At 44.2% G+C, this 16,736-nt stretch overlaps 1 protein-coding gene across 1 annotated transcript in view; it reads left to right on the top strand.

Moving 5' to 3' along the window:
• DYNC2H1 (dynein cytoplasmic 2 heavy chain 1) overlaps positions 1-16,736 on the top strand; it is a 368,188-nt gene that overhangs the window by 290,003 nt on the left and 61,449 nt on the right. Inside the window, exon 83 of the mRNA XM_045019043.1 lies at positions 10,404-10,520. Coding sequence (XP_044874978.1) covers positions 10,404-10,520 — 117 coding nt within the window. The remainder of the gene's footprint in view (positions 1-10,403; positions 10,521-16,736) is intronic.

The following is a 16,736-nucleotide window of genomic DNA, read 5'->3' as shown; positions in this document are numbered from 1 at the left end:
CATGGCAGGAGACCACCTATCTGGGCTACACGGTGGGAGGAGGACGAATCAGACCCCTGGTAGGCAAGGTACAGGCCCTTGCGGACTGTCCCACACCCACGACGAAACGCCAAGTGCGGCAGTTCCTGGGCCTCGCCGGGTATTATCGGCGGTTTATTCCGCAATTCGCATCAATTGCCGCACCCCTAACTGAGCTCCTCAAGAAAAATAGCCCCCGACAGGTGCGCTGGACGGCCGAGTGCGAGGTGGCCTTCCAGACCCTGAAGGACCGCCTTTGCCAGGAACCAGTCCTGTACAGCCCGGACTTCGACAAGCCGTTTGTTCTACAGACAGACGCGTCTAAGACCGGCGTCGGGGCGGTCCTGTCGCAAGAAGCGGATGGGGGGGACCATCCAGTAATATACCTCAGCCGGAAGCTATTCCCCCGCGAGCGCAACTATTCCGTGATCGAGAAAGAAGCCCTAGCGGTGAAGTGGGCCTGTGACGCCCTCCGATTCTTCCTCCTAGGTGCCCCCTTCACCCTCGTCACGGACCATGCGCCCCTCCAATGGTTAATGAGGATGAAGGATAACAACCCCCGGATCATGCGGTGGTACCTAGCCCTACAGCCCTATGCCTTTACCATCCGGCATCGGGCGGGCAAGGACCACGCAAATGCCGACTTCCTGTCCCGCCTTGAGGAGATGGAAGGACCTGGCCCCAAGGTATGGGAGCCAGGCTTGAGGGGGGGGGAATGTAGCGGGCCGGTGTGGCTCCCCTCCTCCCCGGAGAGGGTTGAGCCCCGGACACAGGAAGGGGCGGGGCTACAGCAGGGTGAGCCCGCCCCTCAGAGGGTCAGGCGGCGACCCGGAAGAATAAAAGCCGGGCCTCCCAGCTCAGTCAGCTCTCAGCCACCGGGGAGAGCAGACCTGCCTGAGGGAGCTCCTACCGGAGGAACCACTGGAGCCCCGAGCGACTGCCTGGACTGGACGGAGAGCACCCTACCTCGCTCCTGGGAAGACCAGCCGGAGCTCCCCCGCGCCACCTACGACGAGGAGCCCGGGGGAACGCCCCAGCTGCCATGCTGTTACCCCGAGGAGCCCCCGGGGCAGGATTGGCTGGACTTCCCTAAGGACCTACCAGACCTACCCCCCAGCCCAGGTTGGGACGAGCCCATGCAGTGGGACTTCCCGGGGCGAGACGCCGTGGACCAGGTAGGCCAAGAGGGGGATAGTGGAAGTGGCCCGGGGGCAGCTGACCTCAGTCAGGCTGCTGACCAGACTGAACCCATGTCAGTGTGTTGCGGTCAGGATCCCCACTGACCGGCAGCGGTGAGGACCGCTGCCTAGGGCCCCGGGCCGGGACACAGTGGAGTGGGTGGGCCTGTGTCCCCCCCTGCCACCCCACTCACGGGTGGCAGTTGTCCCCCTCTACCTACTGGCTCAGCCTGCTACCAAGGCCTGAGCCCCTGTACTGCTTGCTACTGGCTCAGCCTGCCACAAGAGGCCTGAGCCCCTGTACTGCTTGCTACTGGCTCAGCCTGCCACAAGAGGCCTGAGCCCCTGTACTGCTTGCTACTGGCTCAGCCTGCCACAAGAGGCCTGAGCCCCTGTACTGCTTGCTACTGGCTCAGCCTGCCACAAGAGGCCTGAGCCCCTGTACTGCTTGCTACTGGCTCAGCCTGCCACAAGAGGCCTGAGCCCCTGTACTGCTTGCTACTGGCTCAGCCTGCCACAAGAGGCCTGAGCCCCTGTACTGCTTGCTACTGGCTCAGCCTGCCACAAGAGGCCTGAGCCCCTGTACTGCTTGCTACTGGCTCAGCCTGCCACAAGAGGCCTGAGCCCCTGTACTGCTTGCTACTGGCTCAGCCTGCCACAAGAGGCCTGAGCCCCTGTACTGCTTGCTACTGGCTCAGCCTGCCACAAGAGGCCTGAGCCCCTGTACTGCTTGCTACTGGCTCAGCCTGCCACAAGAGGCCTGAGCCCCTGTACTGCTTGCTACTGGCTCAGCCTGCCACAAGAGGCCTGAGCCCCTGTACTGTTTGCTACTGGCTCAGCCTGCCACAAGAGGCCTGAGCCCCTGTACTGTTTGCTACTGGCTCAGCCTGCCACAAGAGGCCTGAGCCCCTGTACTGTTTGTTACTGGCTCAGCCTGCCACAAGAGGCCTGAGCCCCTGTACTGTTTGTTACTGGCTCAGCCTGCCACAAAAGGCCTGAGCCCCTATACTGTTGTTACTGGCTCAGCCTGCTGCCCAAGGCCTGAGCCCCTGTACTGTTTGTTACTGGCTCAGCCTGCTACCAAAGGCCTGAGACCTATTTAGACTGTTTGTCGCCCAGCCCCTGCACCAGGGGGCCTGGGCCTGTCCTAGCCTTAAAGAGACAGGACAGAACCCCTGTGAGACAAGCGGGCCGGTGTGGCTCCCCTCCTCCCCTCAGAGGGTTGAGCCCCGGACCCACCTGTTACAGGCAGTCACTCAACATTATTTTGTAAAGAGTTTTCAGTCAGTTTGTATTTCAGCTCATTTTAATTTTCTGTGGTTTTTATAATGCTTGTGTGTACATTATAGATGTGCATTGCATGACAGTTTAGAAACAGAACAGCCACTAAAGTCAATGGGAGTCACTTAGGTAAACTCTATGCAACACTTAGAAAATGTACTACTATGAATTAATGTTCTTATTGTATCTGTTGAGATAATTTCTTGTTGTTTAATCCAAACATAGATTAGGGATAATAATATTGTGGAGTCAGTGGAGAATGTTGTAATTCAATAGATGTAGAAATGGTCCCTCCCTTCAAATAACGAGCAGCCACTGTTCTCCCTAAAACAGATACTGATCTTTAGTATTTCAGAATGGAAACTATCCTGCAGTCCCCAGCCCCCTTAGCTAATCATCAGGAGCATGGACTGAAAGAAGTGATGTTTGAGCCTCATTGTTTATTTGTTGAAGTTTTGCTACTGCCAGTAAATTGTAGGGGTGGAATCGCAGCCAGTTCCTTTTTAAGATACACTTAGGCCATAGACCTACTGAGCACCTCTGTGTCGTCCGTCACTCTTGATACCCCAGTAATCTGAGTGGGGCTATGTCTGCAGAGTTAGCCCAGGTAAATAGCCATACAGCAAAGGCCTTCCCAACTTACTGGATCCTCACTGTGTGTCATTAGGACTTCTTGGGTCATATCCCTGGTTATTTGAGCTTCTCTGATCTTTTCAAGTGAATTATGGGGGAACTTATCAGTCCTTTTGCGCACATAGAGAATTGCAGGAAGACAGAAGGACTGTCAGACCGAGTGATTTAGCCTGTGTCTGCACTGCAGAGCAGGTTACCAGCCCGAGTGAAAACAGAACCCAGACTCTAACAACCAAGCCAATTAGCTTGACTCCATTAAATTTGGGCTAGAGGTTTTTGAGTGTAGACAGGAGGGTGGGGAGTTAGGGGCAACACCAAGGCTTAAATTCTCATCAGGTATTTCCCAGAGTCCCCACTCTGGTATGCTATAAATACTCCATTGGGTTTGAAAATATTTACCAGAGCTCTTCTCCAAACAGCTCTGGCTGAATTTAAGCCCTGGGGAACACCCAAGTGAGAGCCTGGGCTAACTCTGTTTAAAGTTATGATAGGGAATTTAACACTGTTTTTTATTTTTTTTCCACTGTTTTTATGAATATTTGATATAAGTTGTAATATAGAATAGTGGCCTAAATAGTAAAAAGGCTTTTATAGCCCTGACAGTGGTATTCATTATGGACCTGGTTGAAGAAGGCATTTAAGCCTGGGCTTAAGTCTATCCCTATTAAGCATGTGCTTAAATGCTGTCCTATATTGGGAAGCTTGCCTGAATGGGGCCTAGGTGTGTTGCAAGCATCTTCAATTATATCAGGGTGCCACTTAGATCCAAACTATTTTATTACATAATTACTTAAGACCCATTTCAGTACAGAATAGTCACTGGAGTACAAAATGTAATTTCTTTGCTTAGTTCATGGGCTTTATTTTAGTAATATGTCCTTTGAAAAGAGCATTATAGTGTCTGTTTTCACGAGCACTTCAGTAAAATACATAAGGCACAAACCGATGTCATTGCTTTAATTAACAAAAAATAAAAGTGTTTTTGAATGAGCTTTGCATGGCAATCAAAATTTTATAATCAAAAATTGCAACTAGACTGCAATGAATAATACAATAGGAAAATGCTTCCACTACCTTTTAATATTTGACCACCCAGACACTGGACCCTCATACAGGGCCGGCTCCAGACCCCAGCGCGCGAAACGCGCGCTTGGGGCAGCATTTTGCCGGCAGGGCGGCAGGCGACTCCGGCGGATCTTCCGCAGTCATGCCTGCGGGAGGTCCACCGGAGCCGCGGACCAGCGCACCTCCCGCAGGCATGACTGGGGAGGATTCGCTGGTCCCGCGGCTCGGGTGGACCTCCCGCAGGCATGACTGCGGAAGGTCTGCCGGAGCCGCCTGCCGCCCTCCCAGTGCACCCTTCACAGGCGCGTCTGCAACAGGTCCCCCGGAGCCGCGGGACCGGCAGCGCGCCCCCTGCGTCATGCCGCCCTGCTTGGGGCGGCCAAATTCATAGAGCCGCCCCTGCGCTCTTAACATTAGTTTTTCTTCAAATGATTGCATATGTCCATTCTACTTCAGGTTTATACATGCCTAGTGCATTAGCATCAGAGATTTTTCTCTTAGCGATACCCATCAGGGTGGCACATGAGTGCTCTGCTGCCGAGCGATGGTATAAATAAAGGGCAGAGCTGCCCCCCAGCGCACCTCAGTTCCTTCTTACCAGGTGTGGGAGTGTGCTGCTTTGCTGCTGCAAGTATTTCCCTCTTTCTTAGTTTTTTCTGTTGTATATATTTGGTACTATTTAATAGTTCATAGTCTTAGTTTAGCATTTTACTAATAGCATACATTTCGGTTCCCCTGGGTTCTGGGTACCAGTGATCAGTACCAGAGATATATCTTGGTCCCCAGACTTCAAACCTTGTGATGAACATGAGAAGCTGATGCTAGTCAGTGACCCACATTCCAGGTGCCTAAAGTACCTCAGAGAAGTTCACAATCAGGAACATGTGCCAAATCTGCAAGGACTTTTAAACCCGGGACTAAAAAGGACACAGAAGTCAGACTAAACCATCTTCTTATAGAGGCAGCCCTGCATCAACCCTCACAACCTTCCCACTTGGGGCAGACACCGAGCGCCTTTACTTTGATTAGAAGCACCCCTCCTGACATGGCTGACCTCGGCACCAGTCTTCTTCTCCATTACTGAGGAGGAAACTCAAGAAGACTGTATTGAGGAACTAATTGTCCAGGAGATTAAGGTCGCTAGCACCAACATACAGTAAATAAAGTGAGGAGCAAGTTAGAGTGTGTTCAATACTAAGACACACCCTGCTGCAGATGGAATCTCAGATGAGTTGTCAGCTCCAGTGCTGGTAGTGCCATTGAGACTGAGCTCTAAAGGAGCTCCAATCAGAAGTGTCATCCTCTGAGGCTCAGCAGCAGCAGGAGAATCTCTTGGTGTTGTCAACAGATGCTGCAACATGTGATCTGCTGAGTCTTTCGGTGTCTGCTTCGCTGACGGTTCAAGAGATGTCTCCCAGTACCAATACAGACTTGTCCGCTGCTAGAGTTCAGCACCTGATAGCTTAGGCATCTCCAGACACTCTGGTACCCCCTCATACAGTGCCTTCTAGAGGCAATTTCTGATGCCAACTTCTCCAGATTCCTGTCATGGCTCCCAGGCACTACACCTCTCTCATAAGATAATTTGTGGTTGTCTGAATTGGAAGCTGACTCCTACATCCTGGTCACATAAGCCATCACCTTCCTCTGAGGGGTTTCTACTGTGGATATCCAGCAGAGGGTCTGTATTAGTCGGCTAGTAGGGAGCCTGGGTCGGGCAGTAATTGGGCTCCGGTGCCATATCTATGGTCGTATTGGAATCCACGTGGTTTTCTCCTGCCTCCAGATCCTCTGCACACCCTCCCCTCTCTACAGTCTTCCATCACCTCCCTCGGTAACCCATTTCAGTGCTTCACCACCCTCCTAGTGAAAGTTTTTCCTAATATCCAACTTAGAGCTCCCCCAGTGTAACTTGAGACCATTGCTCCTTGTTCTGTCATCTGCCACCACTGCGTACAGCCTAGCTCCATCCTCTTTGGAACCCCCCTTCAAGTAGTTGAAGGCTGCTATCAAATCCCCCCCCATTCTTCTCTTCTGCAGACTAAATAAGCCCAGTTCCCTCAGCCTCTCCTTGTAAGTCATGTGCCCCAGCCCCCTAATCATTTTCGTTGCCCTCCGCTGGACTCTCTCCACTACAGAAAGGATGTGGACAAATTGGGGAGCCCAAAACTGGACGCAGTACTCCAGATGTGGCCTCACCAGTGCCAAATAGAGGGGAATAATCACTTCCCTCAATCTGCTGGCTGTGCTCCTACTAACTAGATATTGAGCCGTTGATCACTACCTGTTCAGCCCGTTGATCTAGCCAGCTTTCTAGCTACCTTATAGTCCATTCATCCAATTCATACTTTTTTTAACTTGCTGTCAAGAATACTGTGGGAGATCATATCAAAAGCTTTGCTAAAGTCAAGATATATCACGTCCACCGCTTTCCCCATATTCACAGAGCCAGTTGTCTCATCAGAGAAGGTTGGTCATGCATGACTTGCCCTTGGTGAATCCATGTTGATTGTTCCTGATCACCTTCCTCTCCAAGTATTTCAAAATGGATTCCTTGAGGACCTGCTCCATGATTTTTCCAGGGACTAAGGTGAGGCTGACTGGTCTGTAGTACCCTGGATCCTCCTCCTTCCCTTTTTCACAGATGGGCACTATATTTGCCTTTTTCCAGTCATCCGGGACCTCTCCTGATCGCTACGAGTTTTCAAAGATAATTGCCAATGGCTCTGCAATCACATCAGCCAAACTCTGTCAGCGCCCTCGGATGCATTAGATCTGGACTTGTGCATGTCCAGCTTTTCTAAATAATCCTTAGCCTGTTCTTTCAGCACTGGACTGCTCACTTCCTCTCCATACTGTGCTGCCCAGTGCAGCAGTTTGGGAGCTGACCTTGTCTGTGAAGACCGAGGCAAAAAAAACATTGAGTACTTCAGCTTTTTCTACATCATCTGTCACTAGGTTGCCGCCTCTGTTCAGTAAGGGTCCCACACTTTCCCTGACAGTCTTCTTGTTGCTAACATATCTGTAGAAACCTCTCTTGTTACCCTTCACATCCTTTGCTAGCTGCAACTTCAATTGTGCTTTTGCCTTCCTGATTACACCCCTGCATGCTCAAGCAGTATTTTTATACTCCTCCCTTGTCATCTCTCTAAGTTTCCACTTCTTGTACGCTTCCTTTTTGGGTTTAAGCTCACCGAAGATTTCTCTGTTAAGCCATGCTGGTCGCCTGCCATATTTGCTGTTCTTTCTGCACATTCCCCCAATATGCTGGATAAAATAGCCTTTACTGTAGTCAGGAAAAAATCAGTTTGGCTGAGTTAAACAAGAATCTTTTCTGTTATAATAAAATTAACTAGACATTCCAAAGCATCTTTTAAGGGTATTGGTGTTAAAAGACTAGAGAATGGTTTAAATGGAAATCATAGTAGCAGAATAAAATAATCTCTAGTCAACGTTAAGGAAGCAAATTAGCAAAAATAGGGAATTCCTGTAAAGATCGGAAGTGATGAAAAATAGGAACAGACAATTTTCAAGAATATTTAATTAAGTTTTTCTTGGTTAGGTACATACTCCTTGAATTTGAAAACATGTTGATAATTTCAGTTAAAAAGGAATTAAGATCAAAGTGATAGTTTTCAGTTCTGTACTTTTTCAGATACATTTAATCAAGCCATTTACCCTAAGTATTAAATGTAGGCAAGCAGTAAGAGGTGAGCACTGTAGTGTGCTTTTCGCAGGCAGACCTCTGTGCCTGAGGAAAAGTCTCCTTTCCACTGTAAGATGCAGGATCAGGACCAATGTATTTATTGTGACATTCTCTGACCCAAGTCAGATAACAATGTTCCTTAGGACTTTGTGGTGTTACAATTCCTTATCAAAGTAATAGAAACAAAAACAGTTTTTCTTCATTTATGCTCTCTGCTGTACAGTCCAAAAGGATAATACGTTGTTTTGATTTACTTCAATTTTTTTTTAGGAAATAAAACATTAACATTAAAAAAAATGGTGAATATTTCACAAATATAAAGCCTTTTTTAGCCTAATTAAAAACATAATATGAAGCCTTTGCCACTTTGTGTATGTTTCTCTGAATTTCTTATTCATTTTCTGTCATGTTTGGTGAATTTAAAACAAGAATAAATGATAGTCAATATTTTAAAAGTTAAAATAACACTTCCATGCTCTACCAATTAATGATGCCTCAAGCTGTAGCAAGTCTGATAAATTAGATGCTGATGTTTTGGTTCAGCCAAAGCAAATGAAAATAATTTATCAGGGAAACAAAAGAAAATGAAACACTGCATCATTACACATTTTTCAAGATTAGAAAATCAATCAAAAACGCAGAAACAACTTGACTTCAAGTGCATGATTGTGAATGTTTAACACTTAAATAGTCCAGTTCTTTGGAAAGATTAATGTACTTTTTATTACAAACTTTAGTTCTTTGAAGTCAAACAAAACAAGAATCACACAATTTGAAAACAATAAAGGAATTGACTGTCTAAACAAACATATCAACAGAAGATCATTTGGCATATTCAGCAAAACTGTTACCTTACGTGTAGTGTCAGAGGCATACTGCATTGCCATTGAGGAAGATTAATTACAAAAACATCTTTAAAGAGAATTCAACAGCTGTGCTGTAAAAGTGAAGAATCCTGAATGTTGGGATGAAATATTGTCCCGACTGACATTCATGGGTGTTCTGCTATTGACTTCAGTGGGGCCAAGAGTTCACCCTGGATATTTACAAACACAGAAGGACCAAGGCTGAAATTCCCAGAGCTCCATTGCATTATTCCTGTGCTAAATTATAACTCCAGTTCATCATCCATATTATCATAAACATTTTTATTTTTCTCTTTCCTTAGAAAAATGGAGAATAGTTTGAGCAGGCATGGGTAGCTAAATAAACAACAGAGTTCAACTGCAAAATAAGAATAAATGAGTTTTAATTGACTTTATGTCCCTTCAGAGATGTTGTCATAGGTTTATTCCCCACTTTGAACTTTAGCGTTCACAAGATGGGGACCTGCATAGGCTCCTCTAAACTAAAATCCTAGTTTAGATCTGGTAAAGCTGCCACCAACTAGAAATTCCAGTGTTTAGTACACTCCCTGTTCCCCCAAACTTTCCCTGGGGAACACAGATCCCAACTTCCTTGGATCTTAACACAAAGGGAAATAATCCATTCCCCCCACCTTCTTCCCCCTCCCCTTGTCCTTGGGAGAGATACCTTGATTCAGACTCCTTGAATCAAACAAAGAGGGATTCACTTTTCCCCCTCCCCTTCCCCTGAAAATCCAAACAAGGGAAGAAATCAATCAAGTTCTAAAAAGAAAAGATTTTATTAAAGAAAGGGGAAAAAAAGTACACTATCTCTGTATTACCAGGATGCAAAAATACAGGGTCTAACTTATAAACCTGGAGAGGCTTTCCCCCCCTCCTTTCTCAGAATAATCAAAGTAACAGCAAACAGAAATAAAGATATTTCTCCAGCAAACACACAATTGCAAATGTAGAAATCAATTATAAGACTAAACTGCCTTCTAATACTCACTATACTGAATAGAAGAAAATACTTCAGGAAACCTTGGAGAACTTGAAGAATATGTCTGGCCTCTCTTAGATCCAAAGAGAGAACGGCAAATCAAACAAAGGACACAGACAAAGACTTCCCTCCACAGAGATTTGAAACTATCTTGTCCCTTGATTGGTCCTCTGGTCAGGTGTTCCTCAGGTTACTGAGCTTGTTAACCCTTTACAGGTAAAAGAGACCTTAACCCTTACTATCTGTTTGTGAGAGATGTGCATACCTAAGAGTTCTGCCTTCATTTGTACAGACAGAGCACTGTTAAGGTCAGAATTTTGAACCTTGTTGTATATTTTAGGAAAAAGAGAAACTTTAATTACAAACCTCATTAGTGTATAAGTTTATAACTGGACACTAGGAATGTGACAGAGGTAAGGAAAATGCCAAGATTTTTTTTAATGAATAGGGCTCAAATAATTAGCAGAACTGTGTCTAGGGATGACTTGTTTGGCTTAGATTACAATATTAAAAATTAATTGTACACAAAATTGTAGTCTGGACAAATTTCAGTTCATTTGCTTCTGAGTTGTATTTTTATAAAGGAGGAAGTTTGTTTATTTCTCTTATTTCTAATCCTGTTCAAGATTTACATATATATGGCCTTCCCCTTACATTATCTTCTCATTTTTCAGGTCATTTCACAGCTTCGAATCCTGAGCAGATCAGTAACTGCTGGCTGCAAATTTGACAGAGAAATCTGGTCTAATGAACTTTCTCCTGTTCTCAACTTATGGAAGAAACTTAACCAGGTAAGAAAACAGCTTGTTAAAAAGACTGCTATTTCTCTTCAGAAGTACATAATTTGTAGGATATGTGTTTTTTAATAATGGGACACTACAACAATAATGTAAAATATATTTGAAATAAGAAGTATCATGAGGAATACATACAGTTGGATTAGGGATAAAGTCCACATTCAGGAGGGTAATCATCTTCACATCATATTGATGTGACTGCACAGTCCCAAAGTTTGTGAATCAGATCTCCTATGTGGCTTTGGAACCTACAGTAAAATGTGTAAGTCTCAAACTCCATCTGCTCATTTTCTGTGGCATCTAGCAGAGATTACTTTAGATTTTAAAACATTGCAATTATAATTAAGAAACCACTGACTCTTTGTGCAACCCGTCCCCACTCTCATCTCCCATGTGTCTCAAGTTCTTTAAGGTATAATTATTAAAATTTATTTGAGATATATGTAAATGAAATGCTTGTAGAGCACTGACACTGATTTTTCTGTGCAGTATTGCCATAGTATAGAACCGTAGTTCCTGTAAGGAATTAGTAATTTTTTTAAAAAAATTCATAATTGAAGTTGTAAATAATGCTATCTTTTAGATCTGTCTTAACTTGCTTTATTTCTATAATCTGGGAAAAGATTAGGGGCCAGATTAATCAGTATACTCTGACTATTTTGAATCACACCTGAAGTGCAGGAGCTATAAACATGGGTTAGCTGGCCAGCTAAAATGGGTTTACAGCACAATCAGCCTGCGCAAGTAAGAGCATACTGATGAATCTGGCTCTAGATCTGTATTGCCTTCAAATGTATCAACATTACACACAATGCTCTTTTGCATGAAACTAGCAAATCACCTCAATACCACCCACTGTAATATTTGAATTAATTGCGATTTTTCTTAGATTCAAAAGTCTGATAGTTTTCACCTGCCAGGCACTTAAAAAATCATTTACATAATACGGTATGTTATATTCAAAAATGTAATATCTCAAAACACTATACACATAACAGTGAAATAGATACAATTTTACATTATTGTTTACTCTAATATTTACATGACACATGGACAATTAGTGTTTTTGTATATTTTAGCATAGCACTTTCTAACTTTCATACTAGAGGGTTTTTTAGTCATGTTTATATTAAGGTATATATTTTTTTCAAATACTTGATCAATATCTTGGGAATCTTAATTGTAAGTTAACACAGGTGTCTTGAAAGATACTCTAATTCAAATTTACAACAAATCCCATCATTTATTATGCATACTGTATTCTAAATGATGTCTCAGGACTAAATATGCAACTCCTAATCTGTGAAATACCTCTGTGTATGATCTTTTAGACAGCAAAATTGTTTAACCTAGGCCTGTTTTAAGTATTTGAGGAATTATTTTATAGATGCTGTTCTCAGATAAGTTCTGTGGGTTCTAGTCACCCATACATTATATATAGATACACACACACACACACACACACCCCTGCTAGAGTGAAAATCAAGTGCAAGAATGCTGAGAGACAGACATCCCTCTACTAATAATGGATTTGAGTTTTATTCTGCTAACCAAAGGTTGATACTTATGCAGGATGGTTGTTGTGAGTAGCCAGTGACAGGGCTGGATATCACGGGGGAATGCTTCAAAGGGGCTCTGAGACTGGAATGCAACTACAGTTAACCAGCAGGAAAATGTAAGGGCTGGCATAGCCTTGAGGAGATTTTTTTGGGTGGTGAGTAAACTGGAGGTGTCAGGGAGTTGACACCCAGTTAAGCACAATCAGGACTCCCTCTCACTGGAGGCAGCGGGGGTGGGGGGAAGTGACTTAGTAATGGTGACCCTGATAATCATCATATCCTTCTTAGACAAGTTATTGAATGGGGGACGCACTAGATGAGATATATATTGATTTCAGAAAGGCTTTTGATACAGTCCCACATGACATTCTCATAAGCAAACTAGAAAAATGTGATCTAGATGAAATTCCTATAAGGTGGGGGTACAGCTGATTGAAAGGCCATACTCAAAGTAGTTTGCTTTCAAACGGGAGGATGTATCTAGTGAGGTGCTGCAGGGATCTGTCCTGGGTCAGATACTTTTAATCATTTCATTAATGACTTGGATAATGAGGTGGAGAATATGCTTATTAAATTTACAGATGACACCAAGCTGGGAGGGAGCAAGCACTTTTAAGGGCAGGATTAGAATGGAAAAAGGACCTTGATAAATTAGAGAACTGATCAGAAATCAACAAGATGAAATTCAATAAAAACAAGTGCAAAGTACTACACTTAGGAAGGACAAATCAAACACACTACTACAACAGGGGATGGTTAGGTGATAGTACTGTTGAAAAGAATCTGGGTGGATCACAAATTGAATATGAGCCAACCAACAATGGGATGCAAGTGCAAAAAAGGGTAATATCATTCTGGGGTGTATTAACAGGAGTCTTTTATGTAAGACATGGGAAGCAATTATCCCACTTTTCTCTGCCCTGGTGAGATATCAGTGGAGTAGTGTGTCCATTTCAGGGTACCTGGGCATGTTTTAGTCTTGAGAAAAGATCATAGAATATCAGGGTTGGAAGGGACCTCAGGAGGTCATCTAATCCAACCCCCTGCTCAAAGCAGGACCAATTCCCAACTAAATCAGGCTTTGTTAAGCCTGGCCTTAAAAACCTCTAAGGATGGAGATTCCATCACCTCCCTAGGTAACCCATTCCAGTGCTTCATCCTCCTCCTAGTGAAAAAGCTTTTTCTAATATGACTGGGGGGACCTAGTAACAGTCTTCAAATATCTTAAAGACGGTTATAAAGAGAATGATTAGTTGTTCTCCATGTCCAGTGAAAGTAGAACAAGAAATAATTGGCTTAATCGTCAGATAGGGAGATTTAGGTTAGATATTATTAAAATCATTCTAACTATAAAGTTAGTTAAGAACTGGAATAGGCTTCCAAGGGAAGTTGTGGAATCCCCATCACTGGAGACAACACCTGACAGGGATGGTCTTGGGCAGCCTCAGCAACAGGGGCTGGAGTAGGTGATCTCCTGAGGTCCCTCCCTGCCCTTTTTTTCTAGGATTCTATGATTTTTTGCTACCAAAACTCATTCACAGACTTTGCAATTGCACAGTAAACTCACTTTCAGTTCTGAAATAGAATTACTCAAAACACATACATCCAATTCCTGGCAACAGCATTAAAATGCAAAATCTTAACTCTAATATCCTCTTTTCTTTTGGATTTTCAAACTACACCTATGTCTCTTAATCACATAATGTTATTTGGCTGGGGTGGATGTAAAGTTTTTTGCATTTGACTGTGTTTGTTACAAATTGTACATGTGTGTATTTTGTGGTGGTTCTGTGTTTGAATTAGGGTCGCCAAGTGTCCATTTTTCAACCGCTAAAAGTCCGGTCGGTGGCGCAGTCGGGGTAAGGCAGTTCCCTGCCTGCTCTGGCGCTGCACAGCTACTGGAAGCAGCTGGCATATCCAGCTCCTAGGCACTGGAGCGGCCACAGGGGCTCTGTACACTGCCTGCACCCCACTGACATCTATGGAATACTCATTTAAGTAAAGTCTACTTAGATGAATGAAGGGTACAATTTCGGTTTCACGCTAATGTGAAATGCACTAATACAGCTTTTTAAAAATGTTTTTATTTTTTTAAAGTAATTGGAAGTAAATAACAGCCAAGGAAACTGTATGCAATTTTCCTTATGCATAACATTACTTATGCACCAACCCACAATACAAGGTTTGACCTACATGGAACAGTCTAAGGGAGCAAAAGAGGATACTCCAATAAATGTCTTGACCAATTTTTCCCCAGTTAGGCCAAAAGGGAGGCTACTTACTAGGCAGTGTGGCAAGGCACCTTCTCAGTCCCACCAGCCTCAGCTGCTTTTAACCTTGGCAAGACAGGCTTGGGTAAAATAGTCCCTCTTGGTGGCACAGGGGAAGTCCATTCCTTCTCTGCACCAGTCTTTTTAGCTTGGTTTTCTCCCTTATGGGAGGGAATGCAGCCTCCCCTCTTGGTGAAGCTCACTGTCTTGCTGCTCCTAACCTACTGGCAGCAGGACTCCTTCTCCCAACAGGGGAGGGTTTAAAAAGGTCTCAGGCAGCCCTTAGTTGGAATCAGATGATCCTAATTGACCTCAGGTAACTCCCTCTCAGCTGATCCTAATTGATTCTCTGGTAACCCCTTCTCAGCTGAACCTGATTGACCTGTAGTTACCCCTCCTCAGTTGATAGGGAGGAGGGCCTTTTAACCCTCTGAGACTGTTTTATACCCCACCCCTTGCAGCTGTCTGTCCTGAGTTTATCACAGCAGTCTTCATCACTTATCTGGTAAATTACTCTTTATTTTTGTCTGGCTAGCAGTTGAAAATTATGTTTAATGGAACACAAATAAACACTGTTTGCCAAACAATCTAGGATTTTCTTGACACCCCAAACACAATAAAGAAGATTTTTGGTGTATGTACAGTTTCTGTCTGTACACTCATATGTGATCAGTGTGTATCCATAATTCAAAATAGTGATAGATCTTCTGGAAATGTTGATTTTTAAAACCCTTTTGTCAGCATTCTACTGACAACACACTGTTACATAATTTAATTAGGATTATGAAATGACCAGTTGTATTAAACCAGGGATTTCAAACTCAAATGACCACGAGGGCCACATGAGGACTAGTACATTGGCCCGAGGGCTGCATCGCTGAGCCCCCTCCCCCGCTGGTCTGGCCCCGCCCCCACTCCACCCCTTCCATGAGGCCCTGCCCCTGCCCCACCTCTTCCCACCCCTTCCCCATTCCCATTCCAACTGCTTCCCCAAAGTCCCCTCCCAACTCCTCCTCCTCCCTGCCCCTATTCCAACCCCTTCCCCAAATTCCCACCCCTGCCCCGCCACTTCTTTGCCTCCTCCCCTGAACAAGTGGCTCCCTGCTCCTCCCCGCTCCCTCCTGGAAAGTGCTAAGTGCCGCCAGACAGCTATTTGGTGTCGGGAAGCGCCTGGAGGTAGGCAGAGGAGTGAGGACGCGGCGTGCTGGGGGAAAAGCGGGGGCGGCAGGTGAGGGGAGTGTTTGAGACTCCTGTATTAAACTATCCCATATTTCTCTAAAGGCCTATGTTCTTACATCTAATTAGTGGTAACTTTTTTGTTAATTATATCTTCAAAATAAGTGCTAGGAAAGCTGTACTGCACTCTTATGTTCCTTGATAAAAGCAGCAATGGGACAAAACGCTCTTAGATATCTCATTGAACATTCACTGCCACATTTGTTGTTCTGTTTCCTTACAGACTTCATTGACATAACCATACATATGTTGCTTTTACATACTTGACATTGTTTTGAATAATGTTCATCAAAGAGTGGATTATTAATTCTCAGTCATTTCAATCACATTCATGATGGAGAATACTTGTGCAGAATTTAAGAACTTGATTATCATGTAACATTAGTGACCTCTTATCTATGCTTTTACTCTCTCTCCTGAACTGATGGAATTTTTACATTGCTGTAATTTAATAGTGTGTGCTGTTAAAATTTGTATGTCCATAGATACAGTAACTATTGCTTTGCAAGAACATGTGTGTAATTTTATTCAGTTTGGTTCTTCTAGAGTACAAAAAAGGAAAAATTCCAAACAAATTCATCCTGAGGCAGATACCCACAATGTAAAATTTCAGCCTGAATTGTTAAATTCTGGCACAGTTGTAAGCAGCTAGAAACAGGGTTTTATAATGGGAAGTATTGGGAAATCTTTATAATGTCCAGTGTTCAACTAGTCAGCATTCCCATTCAGCTTTGAACATGCAAAAATGTGCTGAAAATTTTACCAAGCACTCTGTGCTCTGGCAACTTAGATGTGGCTAGACAATGGCCTTGAAAACACTTTATGTGCCCAACTCAAAGTTGAGCCATATTTTAATTTTTCCAAACTTTTGAAAATTATGGCCATAGTATGTAGAATATCTTAATCCATTTATGGGACTTCTCAGGCATTTGTGAGTTTGCACTGTCCCAGCAGGCAATTGCTGAAGCATCCTGAATGACACTGAACGGTATGGTAACAAAAGCAACAGAAGACCATTGCCTATAGCAGAGAGCCTTTGCAAATTCCAGTGTCTGGGCAGCCAGTAGTGAGATCAGAATTTTAAAACACAAACACAGCCCATACTCTGCTTTTATAATTCCCCTGGTAGGCAGTGTGCCCAAAAT

This window comes from Mauremys mutica, chromosome 1 (assembly GCF_020497125.1).
Source record: "Mauremys mutica isolate MM-2020 ecotype Southern chromosome 1, ASM2049712v1, whole genome shotgun sequence".
In the NCBI taxonomy this organism is placed as follows: domain Eukaryota; kingdom Metazoa; phylum Chordata; order Testudines; family Geoemydidae; genus Mauremys; species Mauremys mutica.
Note: the sequence above shows the minus strand (reverse complement) of the source record. Positions and strands in the feature narration are given on the sequence as shown.